Source organism: Taudactylus pleione, unplaced genomic scaffold (genome assembly GCF_031769625.1).
Source record: "Taudactylus pleione unplaced genomic scaffold, aTauple2 ptg000946l, whole genome shotgun sequence".
NCBI lineage: Eukaryota > Metazoa > Chordata > Amphibia > Anura > Myobatrachidae > Taudactylus > Taudactylus pleione.
This window is the reverse complement of record NW_028285347.1, coordinates 3659770-3677983: the sequence shown is the minus strand read 5'-3', so window position 1 is coordinate 3677983 and position 18214 is coordinate 3659770. Positions and strand designations below refer to the sequence as shown.

The following is an 18214-nucleotide window of genomic DNA, read 5'->3' as shown; positions in this document are numbered from 1 at the left end:
TGCGCCCGGATCTTCTACTGCAGGGCCCTTTCATACACCCCAACTTAGCGCAGCTACGTTTAACGGGGTGGCTCTTGAAACCGATATCCTAAGACGTAGAGGTATCCCAGACGCGGTTATTCCCACCATGCTACGCGCCAGGAAGCCAGTTTCGGCTGCGCATTATCATTGCATCTGGCGTGCTTATATCTCATGGTGTTCTAGTCGGGATCTTCCGTCTAGGACCTTTCGCTTATCCCGGTTTCTGCTTTTCCTACAGACGGGTCTGGATTCTGGTCTTCGTCTGTGAACCTTAAAGGTGCAGGTTTCTGCCCTTTCCATTTTCGTTCAAAGGAAATTGGCCCTCATTCCTGAGGTGCAGACTTTTCTTCAAGGGGTCTTGCGCGTGCAACCTCCTTTTGTACATCCAATTGATCCATGGGATCTTAATCTAGTTCTTTTGTTCCTTCAGTCGCCCATGTTTGAACCTTTGGAGGAGGTTGATCTTAAGTACCTATCTTGGAAGACGGTAATCCTCCTGGCTCTCGCTTCGGCTCGTAGGGTTTCGGAATTGGGGGCTCTTTCCTATAAACCTCCTTACCTAGTGTTTCATGCGGATAGAGCGGAACTCCGGACGATAGCCGCCTTCCTTCCTAAGGTCGTGTCGGCTTTCCATATCAATCAGCCTATTGTGGTACCATCGTTGGTGGAGGACTCTGGTTCTTCTACCTTGGATGTGGTTAGGGCTCTCCGCATCTATGTTGACAGGACTGCTTCCCTTCGTAAGTCGGAGTCGCTTTTTGTTCTCTATGATGCGGTTCGGAGGGGTTGGCCAGCGTCTAAGCAGACTTTAGCACGTTGGAGCCGGCTGACTATTCATCAAGCTTATGTTAGTGCTAACCGTCGGCCTCCTTCGTCAATTTCGGCTCATTCCACACGTTCTGTGGGTGCGTCATGGGTGGCCGGTAGAGGAGCATCTACGTCACAATTGTGTCGTGTGGCCACTTGGTCTTCAGTTCACACGTTTGTCGTTTTACAAATTTGATACGTTTGCCTCTTCGGCGTCCGTTTTGGCCGCCTTGTTCTGCAGGCGCCACAGAGCACTCCCGCCCGTGGGGATAACTTTGGGACGTCCCCAGCGTAAGCACCTCCAGTGTCCCCTAGTGGATGAAAGAGAAAATGGGATTTTGGTACCTACCGGTAAATCCTTTTCTCTGATTCCACAGGGGACACTGGACGCCCACCTCTGCGCTCTATGCCTGCCTATTCGGTTTGTTCTGTATGTTGTATGATTCAGTTATTGTGTGTTCTTCTCTCCTTTTCACTCCGCTTGTTCTCCACCTCCTCTCTGTCTTCATTTTCTAAACTGAGGGCTGGTGGGGCATAGAGGGGGAGGAGCTTCACACTTCTAAATTTTAAAGTGCCAGCTCCAGCTATCCACGCCTCTATACCCAGTGTAAGCACCTCCAGTGTCCCCTGTGGAATCAGAGAAAAGGATTTACCGGTAGGTACCAAAATCCCATTATATGACTAAAACAATCATATAATCGAGCATTGGTTATAGGTTTTCTTTAGTTATTAATCAGGTGTTATAAATGTTAGGCTCATTGGTCTCAGGGTTTTATTGAGACGTTGCAATGCTTGCTGGGACACATAGTTCCACAGGAGTACCTGATCACAGCAAAACATGAAGCGCTTTAGCTAACTAGAAACTAGACGGTAGTCAGAAATCTCAATTCACAAGAAGCTTGCGGTTATGTTCTATGGACACCTTATGGCATCCTGCTATGATTGTTACAGTAAAACACACTTCCTCATTTCACACATCTACAATATAACACATCAGTGCTGACATCGTACAGTTTATAACAAACGAGCCATATCATTATTATCACTAATATTGTACATTACTGTATATGTGGTCCAGCATTATCACACATGACCTGGGGAAGTGTGACCACCAAAATAATGTTATGTGCCTCATATATAGAATTTTTATATAATACCTGTTTATTTTGTAAAAACAAAACCTACACAATAATACATTTAAAAAAGATTCGGGGGGAGCAATTCAATTAGCTGTAGGACTTACCTTGTGGTTTTAGCTCCAGAAGCTGTGTAGATTCAGACTCTTTGGGCGGTATTCAATTGTTATAGCGTGCCCGTTCTCCTGTCTAAAGTGACGGGAGATCATGGGGCGCTATTCAAATGTTGCAGTTCTTCACGGTGATCGCCCAAAGTGGTCGGGTTTAGCCACGTAAAAGCTTCTACCCCCGACCAAATTGCGGGGCGCGACCGCGAAAAGTGACGTTTGGGCGCCCAAACATGTCACTTTTCGCCCATTTCAGCTCGCACCCCCCTGGGGCTGCGAGCTGAAATGGTGCACCGGCAGCTGATCGCGCCCGACAGTATGAACAATTTAATAGCTCCTGTTGGGCGCGTACAGGGGCGCAACAATTGAATTCCGCCCTATGTGACAGCTGGGTAAGTCATTGCAATTCAAGCTGCTAGTACACCATTATGCCTTTGCATAGTATGGGGCCTGCACAGGTTTGGCTACGGGATCCCGGCGGCCAGAATATCGGCGTCCCGACCCAATTATGTAAGTGACCTAATCCACTTTGCCCGCAGTCTAACCCCAATCCTCCCACTAAACTAATGCCTACACCTAACCCTCCCCCTAATACTTACCGTTGCCAGGATTCCGACTGCTGTTGGGATTCCAACGCCAGTATTCTGAGCGCATTCCCCTGCACACATGAAGTTCTGAATTCATTACAGTAAATTGCAACAGACAGTGGTCAGCTCGCCTTTAAAATGCACTACTGGTTAAAAGCTTTAGAGCACACGATTATTCCAGTTTTTAGTAGAGTAATGTCCCAATGCACTCTGAAATTAAAACACAGAACAAATAAAGCATAGGAGATAAAAAAAAAAAGACACAAATCAATCATAGAATCACTTTGTTTAACAAGATTTTATATAAATCTTCAGCTCATCAAAGTAGCCGCCTTTTGCAGGGATAACCACGGAACACCCCTGTGGCATTCTTTAAAAATGGAAATCAAATATTGTTTGTGAGGTTCTCCCCAACGCTGCTGGAGAAGTATAGAGGTTCCCAAACTCCGCCATTATAGTCCAGGATTTAATGATATCCATGCTTGAGTCCAGATGGTGAAATCAAATTCACTGAGGTACTAATTAAGTCACCTGTGCGCAAGCATGGATATCCTTAGGTATGCAATCGGGAAGCCGACTGCCTAAATACCGGCAGCCGGCTTCCCGACTGTCATATCCCGGCAAGGGTGAAATGCCGGGCGTCTAGATGTAGACGCCTGCATTTCCCCGACGCTGGGAGACCGGCGTCCGGCATCACGATCGTAGTGATGCCAGGCGCCGTGAGCGGACAGCCGCGGGGGGGACTTAGGGTTAGGCACCCCCCCAGGAGGGTTAGGCTAGGGGGAGGGAGGGTTAGGGTTAGGCACCCCCGGGGGGGACTTAGGGTTAGGCACCCACCCGGGGGACTTAGGTTTAGGCAGCGGGGAAGGGGGTGGTTAGGGTTAGGCACTTGGGGGGGAAGTTAGGGTTAGGCACCCCTAAGGAGGGTTAGGGGGGTTAGGTTAGGTTAGTAGATACTCACCTATCCACGATCGGGATTTCCAGCGCTGTCGGGCTTCCGCTACTTCGAACTCTGCTCATGTCGGCCTGCCGCTGACGGGAATCGATTTCATACCCATTCCTATCCTTAAAACCTGGACTGTAATGATGGCGTTTGGAAAGCTCTGCACAAGTGTGTTGCACTTGTAGGTTGCTGTGCTTTCAGCCTTCAGGTGATCCCAAAGTAACTTAATGGGATACAAACTGGAGACTGTGCTGGCCATTCCATCATTTGTAGCTGTGTCTTAGGGTCATTATCTTGCTGTGATATGAACATTTGACCAAATATGGGTTAAACTTACTAAAGTGCAGGTTTTTAGCATAGCAACCAATCAGATTCTACTTAACATTTATCTAGCACCCTCTAGAAGATAAACGCTAGAATCTGATTGGTTGCTATGGGCAACATCTCCACTTCTAAAAACCAGCATTGTAGTAAATATGCACCCTAAGTGTTGACTGGAGGGTATTGCATGGCACTGCAAAATGCTGTGGTAGCCCATTTGGTTCAGGGTGTCAGTCATTCTGTGCAAGTCACTGACTCTGGATCCAGCAACAGAACCCTAGACCATCGTCTCCATATTTGACTGTCGGCGTCGCAGGGGCTTCGGGGTCTATTTATTAAGCCTTGGATGGAGATAAAGTACCAACCAACCAGCTCCCAACTGTCATGTTTCAAACACAGCCTGTAACATGGCAGTTAGGAGCTGATTGGCTGGTACTTTATCTCTGTTCACGTTACCACCATCCAAAGTTTAGTTAATAGACCCCTTATTAACTAAGTAATGGCTTTTAAAAGCCTCCACATCCAGCTGTGTTTGAGCCTGAAATGTAAAAAGGCAATACTTTTATTAGCAATTTATTTTGGTATTAAAAGCGTTGCCCTTAGTGTATAAATCCCATTCACTGAGGAAACATCCTTTTGCCTACCCGACAACTTACAAAAATGCTGCGTGATGAACCACACATTTCAGATTTTGATTCATTGTCCATAAGACTTTCATCCAGTCCTCAGTAGTCCCATGACAGGGCCTCATGTCCAAGGCAAATCTATTTTCATTGCTGCAGAACAAACCCATTACTTGCTCCCTGATAAAGGCCTTTTTTCGTACAACTGTAAAATTGAAATTTTTTCAATTTTTGCTATTCCAATTTTTCCATTTTGCTAACCTAAATGTATTATTTTTTATAATTTTTTCTAAACTCTAGTAGCTTACCGATTACTGGAAAAAGGGGGTGCAGTACCATTGGCCATGCTTGTGGTTGCAAAATGCTGGCATGCCGATAATCCCGACTGCACTTGGGAGCATCACTGTTAGTTGTTATGCCCTTGAATGTAATTCTTTGCAGGTTCTAACAGAGTAGCACCAATTTGAATAATACAAATGAGATTTAATATTGACGTGCAAAGCGACAAGCGTTATAAACGGACAGACGCCATGGGATGGGAGTAGCAGGTGTTAGGGAATTAAAGGAGTATGTTTACAAAGTGGTGGCTTTTGCATGGGGGTAATACCACTGGGGAAACCTATTACCACTGAGGGGGTGGGGGTACAGCAACAGGGGGGGGGGATCTATTCCACTGGTGGGTTGGGGGGTAATTATGCAGTGGGGAACTATAGACAGACATAGGGGTATGGGATAATGCTAAGGGGGGTAATTGCTACAGCAAGATTTATGGCTAAAAGGGTGATGGGCATATGCTGCGGTGGTGGGGGATGATGTACCAGGCGTCTTCCTGTTGACAGGCCCCTAGGGGCATGACAACTGCTAGGCATAAAACAGTTACTTTATTAAATGACAATTTCTGATGACATTTTTGTAAAAAAAAATATTTGTCAGTTGAGGGGATAAAGGTGTCTTGTCAGCAGGAAGCATTTAGCTCGCCACAAGTTCCGGGTGCTCAGACAACTCTTAGTAGACCATTTATTTCAGGAAAAGTGGTTCCGTATTTCTGAGTGCACTGCGAAAAAGGTTTAAAGCAAAACTTTTATTAAGACAACTAGAAAGACCTTCATTTAGCAAACATTTAAAATGAGCTGAACAAAAAAAAATTGTAAAGTAGGAAAAAGAGTGGTGCTCTGTCTTACCATATATATATATATATATATATATATATATATATATATATACACACACAGTCAGGTGCATAAATATTGGGACATTGACATAATTTTCATATTTTGGCCTCTATTCATCACCACAATGGCTTTGAAATGAAACAAACAAGATGTGCTTTAACTGCAGACTTTCAGATTTAATTTGAGGGTAATTACATCCAAATCAGGTGAACGGTGTAGGAATTACAACAGTTTCAATATGTGCCTCCCACTTTTTAAGGGGCCTAAAGTAATGGGACTATCAACTCAAAAGCTATTTCATGGACAGGTGTGGGCTATTCCCTCGTTATTTCATTATCAATTAAGCAGGTAAAAGGTCTGGAGTTGATGCTAGGTGTGACATTTGCATTTGGAATCAGTTGCTGTCGACTCTCAATATGAGATCCAAAGAGCTGTCACTATCAGTGAAGCAAGCCATCATTAGGCTGAAAAATCAAAACAAACCCATCAGAGAGATAGCAAAAACATTAGGTGTGGCCAAATCAACGTTTGGAACATTCTTAGAAAGAATGCATCAGAGAGCTCAGCAACACCAAAAGACCCGGACCACCACGGAAAAAAGTAATGGGACAAACTAAACAATCCTAAATCTAACTTTCACTTTTTAATACTTTGTTGCAAATCCTTTGCAGGCAATTACAGCCTGAAGTCTGGAACGCATAGACATCACCAGACGCTGGGTTTCATTCCTGGTGATGCTCTGCCAAGGCCTCTACTGCAAATGTCTTCAGTTCCTGCTTGTTCTTGGGGCATTTTCCCTTCAGTTTTGTCTTCATCAAGTGAAATGCATGCTCAATCGGATTCAGGTCAGGGGATTGACTTGGCCATTGCATAACATTGCACTTTTTAGCCTTAAAAAACTCTTTGGTTGCTTTTGCAGTATGCTTCGAGTCATTGTCCATCTGCACTGTGAAGCGTCGTCCAATGAGTTCTGAAGCATTTGACTGAATATGAGCATATAATATTGCCCAAAACACTTCAGAATTCATTCTGCTGCTTTTGTCAGCAGTCACATCATCAATAAATACAAGGGAACCAGTTCCATTGGCAGCCATACATGCCCACGCCATGACACTACCAGCACCATGCTTCACTGATGAGGTGGTATGTTTTGGATCATGAGCAGTTCCTTTCCTTCTCTTCTCTTCCCATCACTCTGGTACAAGTTGATATTTGTCTCATCTGTCAATAGGATGTTGTTCCAGAACTGTAATGGCTTTTTTAGATGTCGTTTGGCAAACTGTAATCTGGTCTTCCTGTTTTTGTGCCTCACCAATGGTTTGCATCTTGTGGTGAACCCTCTATATTCACTCTTGTGAAGTCTTCTCTTGATTGTTGACTTTGACACATATACATATATCTCCTGGAGAGTGTTCTTGATTTGGCCAACTGTTGTGAAGGGGTTTTTCTTCACCAGGGAAATAATTATTTTGTCATCCACCACAGTTGTTCTCCGTGGTCTTCCGGATCTTTTGGTGTTGCTGAGCTCTCCGGTGCGTTTTTTCTTTTTAAGGATGTTCCAAACAGTTGATTTGGCCACACATAATGTTTTTGCTATCTCTCTGATGGGGTTGTTTTGATTTTTCAGCCTAATGATGGCTTCCTTCACTGATAGTGACAGCTCTTTGGATCCCATATTGAGAGTCGACAGCAACTGATTCCAAATGCAAATGTCACACCTAGAATCAACTCCAGACCTTTTATCTGCTTAATTGATAATGAAATAATGAGGGAATAGCCCACACCTGTCCATGAAATAGCTTTTGAGTTGATAGTCCCATTACTTTTGGCCCCTTAAAAAGTGGGAGGCACATATTGAAACTGTTGTAATTCCTACACCGTTCACCCGATTTGGATGTAATTACCCTCAAATTAAATCTGAAAGTCTGCAGTTAAAGCACATCTTGTTTGTTTCATTTCAAAACCATTGTGGTGGTGAATAGAGGCCAAAATCTGAAAATTATGTCAATGTCCCAATATTTATGGACCTGACTGTATATATAATATATATATATATATATATATATATATATATATATATATATATATATAGTGCTGGAACAGGCGTCACTCGCGGCGTCTATGATAATCAAACTTCACATACTCGTTGTTTGAATCAACTTTTCAGGACTCTTTATTGGTCCCTTCGTCAGGATACAAAAAAAAGCCAAAGACATATATATATGTCAGTGATTCCCAACTGCGGTCCTCAAGGCACACTAACAGTTCTGGTTTTAGTGATATCCATGCTTGAGCACAGGCAGTTAAATCAAAATAACTTAGGTACTAATTAAGTCACCTGTGCTCAAGTATGGCTATCTTTAAAACCTGGACTGTTAGTTAGTGTGGCTTGAGGACCGTGGTTGGGAATCCCTGATGAATGTTATAAAAAATGGAGCAACTTCTCCCAACCATCCAAGAACAGTTTGGTGATGAACAATGCCTTTTCCAGCATGATGGAGTACCTTGCCATAAGGCAAAAGTGATAACTAAGTGGCTCGGGGAACAAAACATCAAAATTTTGGGTCCATGTCCAGGAAACTCCCCAGACCTTACTCCCATTGAGAACTTGTGGTCAATACTCAAGAGGCGGGTGGACAAACAAAAACCCAGTATGTGGCCCAGAAGTTGATTGACAGCATGCATGGGCGAATTGCAGAGATCTTGAAAAAGAAGGGTCAACACTGCAAATATTGACTCTTTGCATAAACTTAATGTAATTATCAATAACAACTTCTGACACTTACGAAATGCTTGTAATTTTACTTCAGTATACCATAGTAACATCTGACAAAAAGGTCTAAAAACACTGGAGCAGCAAGCTTTGTGAAAATCAATACTTATGTCATTCCCAAAACTTTTGGCCACGGCTGTAGATGCTACAATCCCAATTGGTCCATCTTTAGATGCAACCATCGAATGCACCACCGGAACTTGCCTCAGTCCCATTCTCGGTGCAGAATCTCCATCAGAGTATGGACTCCAGTGTAGACTATTAAGTGTCTGAGGTCGCACTCACTTCTGTGACACGCCTGCAACACTCCGATAAGACAGTACATCTCAGTGTGTCTGAATAGCCACCTTCCAGTGTCACCGCCCAGGAACGCCCAATACATGTCTGACACCGGTCTTCTCAATCGGTCCTCTGACTCTGTGCGTACACACCGTGGGACACATGCCCTATGTGACTTTTTGGCAACTTAGACAAAGGCGCAGTTGAGAAACAATGACCATCTGCATGCATTTGCATCTGACTACTAATCAGCCCCTAAGTGAGTGCATCCCTTTTTTTTTATTTGATGCAAGATGGGGAAGACCATCCCCTATCAGTGGAAATGTTTTATTTACTGCTTTAGTCATTGTCTGGTAATTGGCAGACAATAAATGTAAAAGCGGCACACCGTTCGGGGATGGAACATCAAAAGGAAACATCAGTAGGATCAATGTTTTTAGCATTGGTCAAAAAAGAAAAAATTGTTTAGTCACATTAAAATAAGTGAGCCCTTCGCAATTGTGGCATGATTATCTTAGAAGTGTAACAACTTATAATAATGAATAAGATCAATAAAGCTTACATGGATCAAAAGGATGTGAAGTTAATGATCGTTAATTAACTGGTACACCGAGAACTATAAGTAATATTCTCAAAGAGATCCACTATTCTTAAAATAATTAAATAATAAATGCAAGAAGTATTATACTGGGCATACTGTGTATTGTCAAATGGATAGGAAGGTCCGTGCTATGGGTCTATATGGTACCTGTGTGTACTTGGTGATAAAAGAGGACAGTGGTACAAGGTAGTAATGTACAAATATGGGTTCCTTTTATTTTATACTGGTAGTACCGGGAGTCACAGTGCTCCTCTCCAGTATATTCTAGTCAGTGGTCACTATTGGGAATAACATCACATGTACATGTGTTAAAAAAGGGGGGAATGAAACCAATGATCCGATGGCTTACGGTAAAAAAAATAAGTCTCTTAATGTCCACTATAGTCCAGGTGTAGGCGTTGTCTGGTGGGGCGGCGGCCTGTATCCCCCAAGTGCACAACTTACCCTCGATGTCTTGCTTCACTCGCCTCCTGGTGAGTGGTCCAGTCTGGTCTTCTTCTTTTCTGTCCACTCCGTCCATTGTGCTTCTAGGTTGCAGCGTGTGAGAGCTGTAACACGCTGTCTGGGAATCAGCTAACCGCTGGTCTGCTGTGAGACTTCGGGAAGTCCGCGATCTCGCAAAAGATCACGCGGTCCCCCGGATCTAGCAGAAGTCTGGCCGCTTACTCGACTCTAGTCAAGGGGACTTCCTTAGTAGGCGGTGATTGGTGGTGGGTAGTAATAGTGATTAGTATGGATGTAGGTGTCCGTTCCAACGCTTGTCAGCCCTTCTTCGCCTAGGGGCGCAGCGGACGGATCGGATAGAAAAGAAGACCAGACCGGACCACTCACCAGGAGGTATTTTTACCATAAGCCATAGGATCATTAATTTCTTTCCCCCCTTTTTTAACACATGTACGTGTGATATTATTCAAAATAATGACCACTATCTAGAATATACTGGAGAGGGACACTGTGACTCCCAGTACTACCAGTATAAAATAAAAGTAACCCATATTTGTACATTACTACCTTGTACCACTGTCCTCTTTTATCACCAAGTACACACAGGTACCATACAGACCCATAGTGCGGACCTTCCTATCCATTTTCTGTTACTAATAATAGGGACTGGTTACCCCTTATAGGTCCTGCAGCTGACCTACATACACCCCAAGATTTAGTGAGCGCAGGCCCAACCACGAATATTACACTGTGTATTGTACTGGATACACAGCTGAATTAGCTAGATTCTTATAGAAAGAATCTTCTTGTTAGTGTCAAATAATATAATATATATATATTATATGTGTGTGTGGGTCTTGTCATGATCACATATGTTAGTGGCGTTCAACACGCTGTCCGTTATGATAGACTCACAGGTAAATGAGCCAGGTTCTAGTACAAAGAACCCGCCAGTTTATTGTTATTGAATAATAGTGCATATGAAACTTGTCCTGCTGGTATTCATACCATAGGAATGGATACGTTCAATATGCTGGCACTTAGAATATCGCCGTTGACACCTGTCAAAAAGCCTAGCGGGGTTACACGGAGGGTTAGGCACTAAAGGGAGGCTTAGGTTTAGGCCCCAGGGAGGGCAAGGTTAGGTTTAGGCCCCAGGGAGGGACAGGTAGAGAGAAGGGAAGGGTTAGGATACTGACCGACAGTTGGGGATTCTGGCATCAGGATATGGAGCGCTGGAATCCCGTACCCATCCCCATTGGAACTGCTGTTTAGCACACTGAATAATGTAATAAACAAAAAGTTCAATGAGTTGAGTTCTAACAAGGAGAATCTCTTATTTAGTTATTCTAGTGTAGTGGAACACTATGGAGCATATTCAATTGGCCCGCAAGGTTTTCCCCGCAAAAATGTACACGGGTGCATCGTGACCAGTGTTCTATTACTAACAATTTTCTATTACCGCGCTCCCGATATCCGCGGTATCCAATTGAAAAATATATCGGGGAACAGTATGTACCCAGAATTTTTTTTTTATAAAAATTGGGTAATAGTTCTTACTGTCCCAAAGAAAAATATATTGCTTTTTTTTTGTTCGAAAAATGCATTCTATGGCTGATTTTGTGCACATTATTATTATTATTTTTTTTTTAAATTTTAAAGTAAAAAATTTTTATTTATAAAAATCAAACTTTACGTTTTATTACAAACAAATGAAACAAAAAAATGCAAATTTAAAAGAAAAGTGATTTTGGAGCAATTTTAGGTCACTTTAAAATGAAAAAAAAATATATACAATAAGGCAATTATTTGTTTATTAACTATATTCTTTAATTAAATTTGAGGTGCCTAAATTAACGAAACATTTGATTTAGGGTAATTTGAGACCATTATTAATTTTGCCAACCATTAATGACATGTAATTACTGGACTAATTAAGCTAAATGGAAACCTCAAATTGTTTAATTAGTCATTGGGATGAGGGGGGGTCTTAGGGGTTCTGAAGCAAGTCCTGACAATTTTTCCCTTAAAATAATGATTTTAGGAAACATTGGACCTGCTCTAATGCTGCAAGAAAAAAGTAGCGATAATGTCTATAGAAATTACTGCAGCTCATTTTCTCGCAGGCATTTGAATAGGAAAAGCATCGCGGCTGTGGAGAAAACACACACAAATTGGCGCTGGATTTTTCAAAATCCCACCTGCAATTGAATAATGCCCCATTGTATTTTGAAGAGTTATATACTTATAAAGCTGCCGTATGGCACACTGTGTAATAAGATGAACAGAAAGCTTAGTGAGCCAATCCTGTGCAAGAAGGATAGATCTGACTATGAATCAATACAACACTTCTCTTATCTATACTTCTAATAAAGTTGTAATGGTTGTATCTGTACATAGAATTTTTCTTTTGGAGAAATGTACTCCTAGGGACTGTGTATGAACTATGGAGACAAACAATTAAAATTCTGAATTTTGTTTGTCTGTTCGTTCAAGTATCACGTAAAAATAACAGGATGTCTTTTTACTATTAAAAGAAGAAAAAAACCCAATCCATAAAAATATGTATTATTAAAAACATCACGTCACTGAAAAAAAAAAAAAAATAAGACACTAGCACCACATTTTAATGTTTAAATACCATATTTCAATTTATTACTTTGTCTCTCCCAACAGGAATATAATCACACAATCCACTGGTGTTATCTGTGGGAGATCGCTGTGGACGGGATTAGCAGGAATAAATTGTTGAAGACGTGGCAGAATGTCTAAGAAACGAGGCAGTGTCAGAAAATCCCGCCTGGCTGACATCACTGAAACAACGGATGTGCAGAATATAGAGGCAGCTACAACTGTGATGCCCGACAATAGAATTACTTCACAGGTCTCCGCTAGGTCGGGTCATCAGGTTCAAAAGCAAGCCTGCACTACACAGCCTAAGTACATCTCTTCTGGGTCTGATGAGAGCTCTCAGGCTGACTCCGGCCTTGAGGAAAATAAGTCTGAGTCCAATAAAAAGGGCAAGTTCCCTTGTCCGGAATGTGGAAAACAATTTGCTTATTTAGGCTACCTAAATATACACCAGAGACTGCACACAGGGGAGAGACCGTATAAATGCTTGGAATGTGGAAAATGCTTTGTGCAGAAGCAGCACCTCCGGGCTCATCACCGTACACACACTGGAGAGAAGCCGCATCAGTGTGCGGAGTGCGGGAAAAGGGTGTCTTGTAAATCTGATCTTTCAACCCACATGAGATCTCACACGGGAGAGAAGCCATATAAATGTCATGAATGTGGTAAAGGTTTTACCACAAGCTCGAATCGTCGTATACATGAAGCTTCCCACACAGGCGCAAACCCATTTCCATGCTCTGAATGTGGTAAAGCTTTCCCTACGAAATTCCAGCTACGTAACCACCAGATTGTCCACACAGGAGAAAAGAATTTTGAATGTCCCGAATGTGGAAAATGTTTCTCTACTAATTCGCATCTTACCAGCCATAAGAGGACGCACACGGGGGAAAAGCCATTTAAGTGCCATGAATGCGGAAAAGCTTTTGCTTGCAGGAGCAATCTTCGTCTCCATCAGAAAACCCACACAGGAGAAAAGCCATTTGCATGCAACGAATGCACAATGTGTTTTTCTACCAAATCTCATCTTGTCACACACACAAAAACCCACACAGGAGAAATATCCTATAAATGCGCCAAGTGTGGTGATTGTTTCCAGAACGTGTCTGACCTTAATCAGCACAAGAAAAGCCATCATAACACGCATGTGTGTACTGAATGTGACAAACATTTTAACAAGAAAAGTAATCTTGTCACACACACAAAAATCCACTCACGAGAAAGATCCTATAAATGCGCCAAGTGTGGTGATTGTTTCCAGAACGTGTCTGATCTTAATCAGCACAAGAAAAGCCATGATAACATGCATGTGTGTCCTGAATGTGACAAACATTTTTACCTGAAAAGTCATCTTGTCAGACACACAAAAACCCACTCAGGAGAAATATCCTATAAATGCGCCAAGTGTGGTGATTGTTTCCAGAACGTGTCTGACCTTTATCAGCACAAGAAAAGCCATGATAACACGCATGTGTGTACTGAATGTGACAAACATTTTAAATTCAAAAGTCAATTTGAACAGCACTGGAGAATACACACGGGAGAAAAGCCATTTGTGTGTACAGCGTGCGGGAAATGCTTTACACAGAAAATAGCGATGATTTTACACCAGCAGAGATATCACAGTGGCGGAGCGAGAGCGTTTGAATGTTTGGAATGTGGGAAAAGTTTTGTCCTACAATCTGAGCTTGAGGGACACGAGAGAGTTCACACAGGAGAGAAACCTTTTCCTTGTACTGAATGTGGTAAATGTTTTAGACACCGCTCACACCTGGTTGTTCACCAGAGATGTCACACTGGCGAGAAGCCATTCCATTGCACGGAATGTGGGAAAAACTTCAGAGACAGCAGTACAATTCGTAAGCACAGGATAATGATGCACACAGGAGAGAAGCCATTTGTGTGTTCAGAGTGTGGGAAAGCATTTAGTTTCAATGGGGAGCTGGTTTCACATCAGAGGTCTCACACAGATGAAAAACCATACACCTGTTCCGAGTGTGGTAAATCTTTCAAACATAGGGTAACTTTTGTCAACCATCAGAAAACTCACACAGGAGAGAAACCGTTTGCGTGTTCAGAATGCGGGAAGCGGTTTATAATGAACTCGGAGCTTGTTAAACATAAGATGATCCATTCTGGGGAGAGGCCGTTTCCATGTTTGGAATGCGGGAAAGGCTTTATAGACAAGAAAACTCTGAGATTGCATCATAGAAGCCATACCGGGGAGATGCCGTACGAGTGTTTGGAATGCGGTCAGCGCTTTAGATATAATTCAGGTCTTGCACTTCACAAAAAGAACCATACAGGAGAAAAGCCTTACTTGTGTACCGTGTGTGGAAAAGCTTTCGCATATGCCTCAATGTTGGCTTATCATCAAAAAATGTCAGGGGCCAAATGTGGAAAGTGATTCACCGCAAAGCTATAGCCATTTTATTATTACAAGCAGTGCAAATCCATATTTTAGAAATATTCTACCTTTCATAATCTTTAATTTGTATATTGAATGTAAAGCTGGGCACACACTAGACAATATTTTGATTGAACGATTTGTCGTTACGATCCATCGGAATCGGGCAGATCAAATTGTCCAGTGTGTACGCACAATGCGCGCTTCCGCTTCACATCTTCAGGTCGGCCCTACATGCTGCTCAATCTGATGATTTCTACTTCAGGGTCCATAGGGTATCCACAGGATACCTTGGGGTATAGGTGTGACGTCAGTCATCGGGCACCAAAGAGTTAAGCTTTCAGCCTCCCAGGATGCACTAGGTCCCCCTCCTATACCCCGCCCCCGAGCCAAGGCACCTCAGTTTAGTTTGGTGCCCGGCCGGAGTCGGGTGCACCTGTCGGAGTGGTGGCTAGAAGAGCCCCTGAAGCTTTCTTCAGTGCAGCTGTTGCTTCACATCTGGATGTACAGCATGGACAGTCAGTCCTGACGTCCATGCTGTCTTCCCTACACCCCCGCCGGTACCAGAACGCCGGTACCGATCCGGGGATGCTGGTGAGCATCTGGGGTCACAGCTAGCGGTGACCCCAGATGTTCCAGACCATGGCCGGATTCAAGGGGGACAAAGGTAAGCAGCGGGGTCCCGCGGTGGGTCCCCGCTGATCACATGGTCCTGAGTCCCCAGGCAGGGGGCTCCCTGGGGACTGGCTGCAGCGTGGAGCCAGGCGACCAACCTGCGCTTCCACTACCCCCTGGGACAGCGGACCGCAGCAGAGCGGTAGCGCTGCGGCGTCCCAGGGGTTAAATGCATGCCAGGGGAGCGCGCCTTCCCTGTCTCACAGCCGGCGCCTCCCCCGCTGCACACAGCCCTCTCTGCACGCTGCCGACTGGTCCTGTGGCAGCGCTCCTCCCCCAGGCCAGCCTCCTCTCTGCTCCTCGGCGGCCATCTTCCTCTGAACGCATGGTGAACGCTGCTGGAAGCCTGGACGGAAGCATCGTGGTCTGGGTCCCCCCGCATACCTCTCCTCCGATTTGGGTCAGGTCTGTGTATGCTGCGCTGTGTCCTACCAGGCCCTGTGTCTGCGTAGTTGATTGATCAGCGCTGTTAGTGCAGGAATTGATATTTCTTTGCATTGTATGTGACTGTGCTAGCGCTGCTGCCTGTAACTTTTCTTCTAAACTGTCAGCTTTATTACTATCCCTGTTCTTTCTGCTAAGCCCTTGCGGTGCGGTGCTGCAGGGTGGTCTCTCGCCTATTTGATATATAATTGGTGAGAGGGGTCACATACTTGGTGCCATCATGTCTGAAAGTGATTTCCCTCTCCGGCTACAGTGTACTACGTGTAAAGTACCGTTAGCGGAGGGGGAGGGTAGCGCGGAGGGCCTCTGCCGGCAGTGTTTGTCCATGGCGCGGCCTCTTACGGTTACAGCACCAGTACAGGAGCCACCCTGGGCTTGTTTCGCTCAGGCGCTTACAACCTTAGTGGGCCAGTTAGCTCCGCAACCCGCGTTTACACCGATGGGTTTGTCCCAGCAGTCAGTGGTGTCGTCACCCATGCAGGGTTTCCCACGACAATTGGTGGTACCCCACAGTCTCCCTATTTCCCCGCTCCCGGTTTCTCAGGAGCCGGCGTGGGTTAACTCCCTGACGAGTTCTGTACAGCACTTGTCGGATGTGTTGCAAGGGGAGTCTGTGATCCGGCCACATAAACGGCCGGTGGCGTCTCTGTCGGCTCCTTATGAGGATGACGAGGGGACGTCTGATGATGGGGAGATTCTGGATCCTTACGATCAGGAACCTCTCCGTACTAAGGACGCTGACGCTAAGTCCAGGTATATATTCCTGGACTTATTCGGGCAGTCCGCACAGCCTTGGTGATTGAGGACGAAGTTCCCCCAGCGGCTAAATCTAAGTACGCCTTTTTTAAAGATGTGAAGGGCGATGCCACAGTCTTTCCTCTTTCAGGTCAGTTAGTGGACCATTTAGAGGAGGCGTGGAAACAGCCTGGCAAAAGATACCAGCCGCAGAGACGCCTGGCGGTGGCTTATCCGTTCGCGGATAATTATTTTGCAAAGTGGGAATCCCCTCCACGGGTGGATTCTCACGTGACCCGTCTTGTCCGTAGTGCCACATTGCCGATGCCATCCATGTCCTCCCTTAAGGATGCTACGGACCGCAAGGTGGAGATCTGCCTGAAGTCCGCCTATTCCCTTACGGGGGGGGCAGCACGACCGGCTATGGCCATTTGCTGGGTTGCCAGAGCGATGGAGCGCTGGGCGGATTCATTAGAGGCATCTTTTGATTCCGACTGTCCGGCCGAACAGGCGGAGTTGATTGGTAATCTCCGTGATTCGGCCACTTATATCAACGAGGCAGCCTTAGACATTAGTACTCTGGTGTCTAGAATTTCTTCAGCAGCGGTGGCTGCTCGTCGCACCTTGTGGCTGCGATCCTGGAAGGCGGCCGCAGATTCCAAAAGGGGTCTGGAGGCGTTGCCATTTACCGGAGAAGTTCTCTTCGGTCCGGATCTGGATAAGATTGTGGCCACGCTGGCGGCAGCCAAATCGGCTTGTCTCCCGTCGGCCGCTGCTCCTTCTGGTTCTGGACCATCGTCCTTTCGGTCATCTAGGGCCCAGGGCAGGCCCAAACCACAGTCTTTTCCTCGACAGGCTGGCCCTAAGAAATCGGCCAAGCCCCGGAAGCAGGCATGGAGTACCAGACGTCCGGCCCCCAAGCCAGATGACAAACCTGCGGCCTGACGGTCCGGGCCTCCCTTTGGGGGATCCCAAAGTGGGAGGCCGCCTGCTGCAGTTCGCCCAGTGTTGGTCGGTCACTACGACAGACACTTGGGCTCTCGAGGTGGTCTCCCACGGGTACGCCCTCTCCTTGCGGCACAGACCCCCGGCTTGATTCTTCACCAGGGTTTCTATTCAAATCTTTTTTTTGTACAGAAACCCAATGGGTCGTATCATCCGATCCTCAACCTCAAAGCTCTCAACAGGTCTTTGCGGGTACCGAAGTTTCGGATGGAGACCCTACGGTCCATCATTCTGGCGCTGGAACCTGGGGACTACATGGTGTCATTGGACATACAGGACGCTTACCTGCATGTCCCTATTCTTTTGCGCCATCAACAGTTCCTCAGGTTTGCAATCCGCAGCGACCACTTCCAGTTTCGGGCGTTACCTTTTGGCCTGGCGACAGCACCACGTGTGTTCACGAAGGTGATGGCGGTCATGGCGGCTTCTCTGCGGCTGCAGGGAGTCCGCATGTTACCGTACTTGGACGACCTTTTATTGGTGGCATGATCTCCACAGCTCCT

The 18214-nt window shown here is 45.1% G+C and overlaps 1 protein-coding gene across 1 annotated transcript in view; it reads left to right on the top strand.

The window, feature by feature from the left end:
• Positions 1 to 14942, top strand: part of LOC148473280 (uncharacterized) — a 29445-nt gene extending 14503 nt beyond the window's left edge. Inside the window, exon 2 of the mRNA XM_088459855.1 lies at positions 12491 to 14942. Within this exon, the coding sequence (XP_088315981.1) occupies positions 12579 to 14852 (2274 nt within the window). The 5' untranslated portion in view covers positions 12491 to 12578 and the 3' untranslated portion in view covers positions 14853 to 14942. The remainder of the gene's footprint in view (positions 1 to 12490) is intronic.
• The last annotated feature ends 3272 nt before the right edge of the window (positions 14943 to 18214 follow it).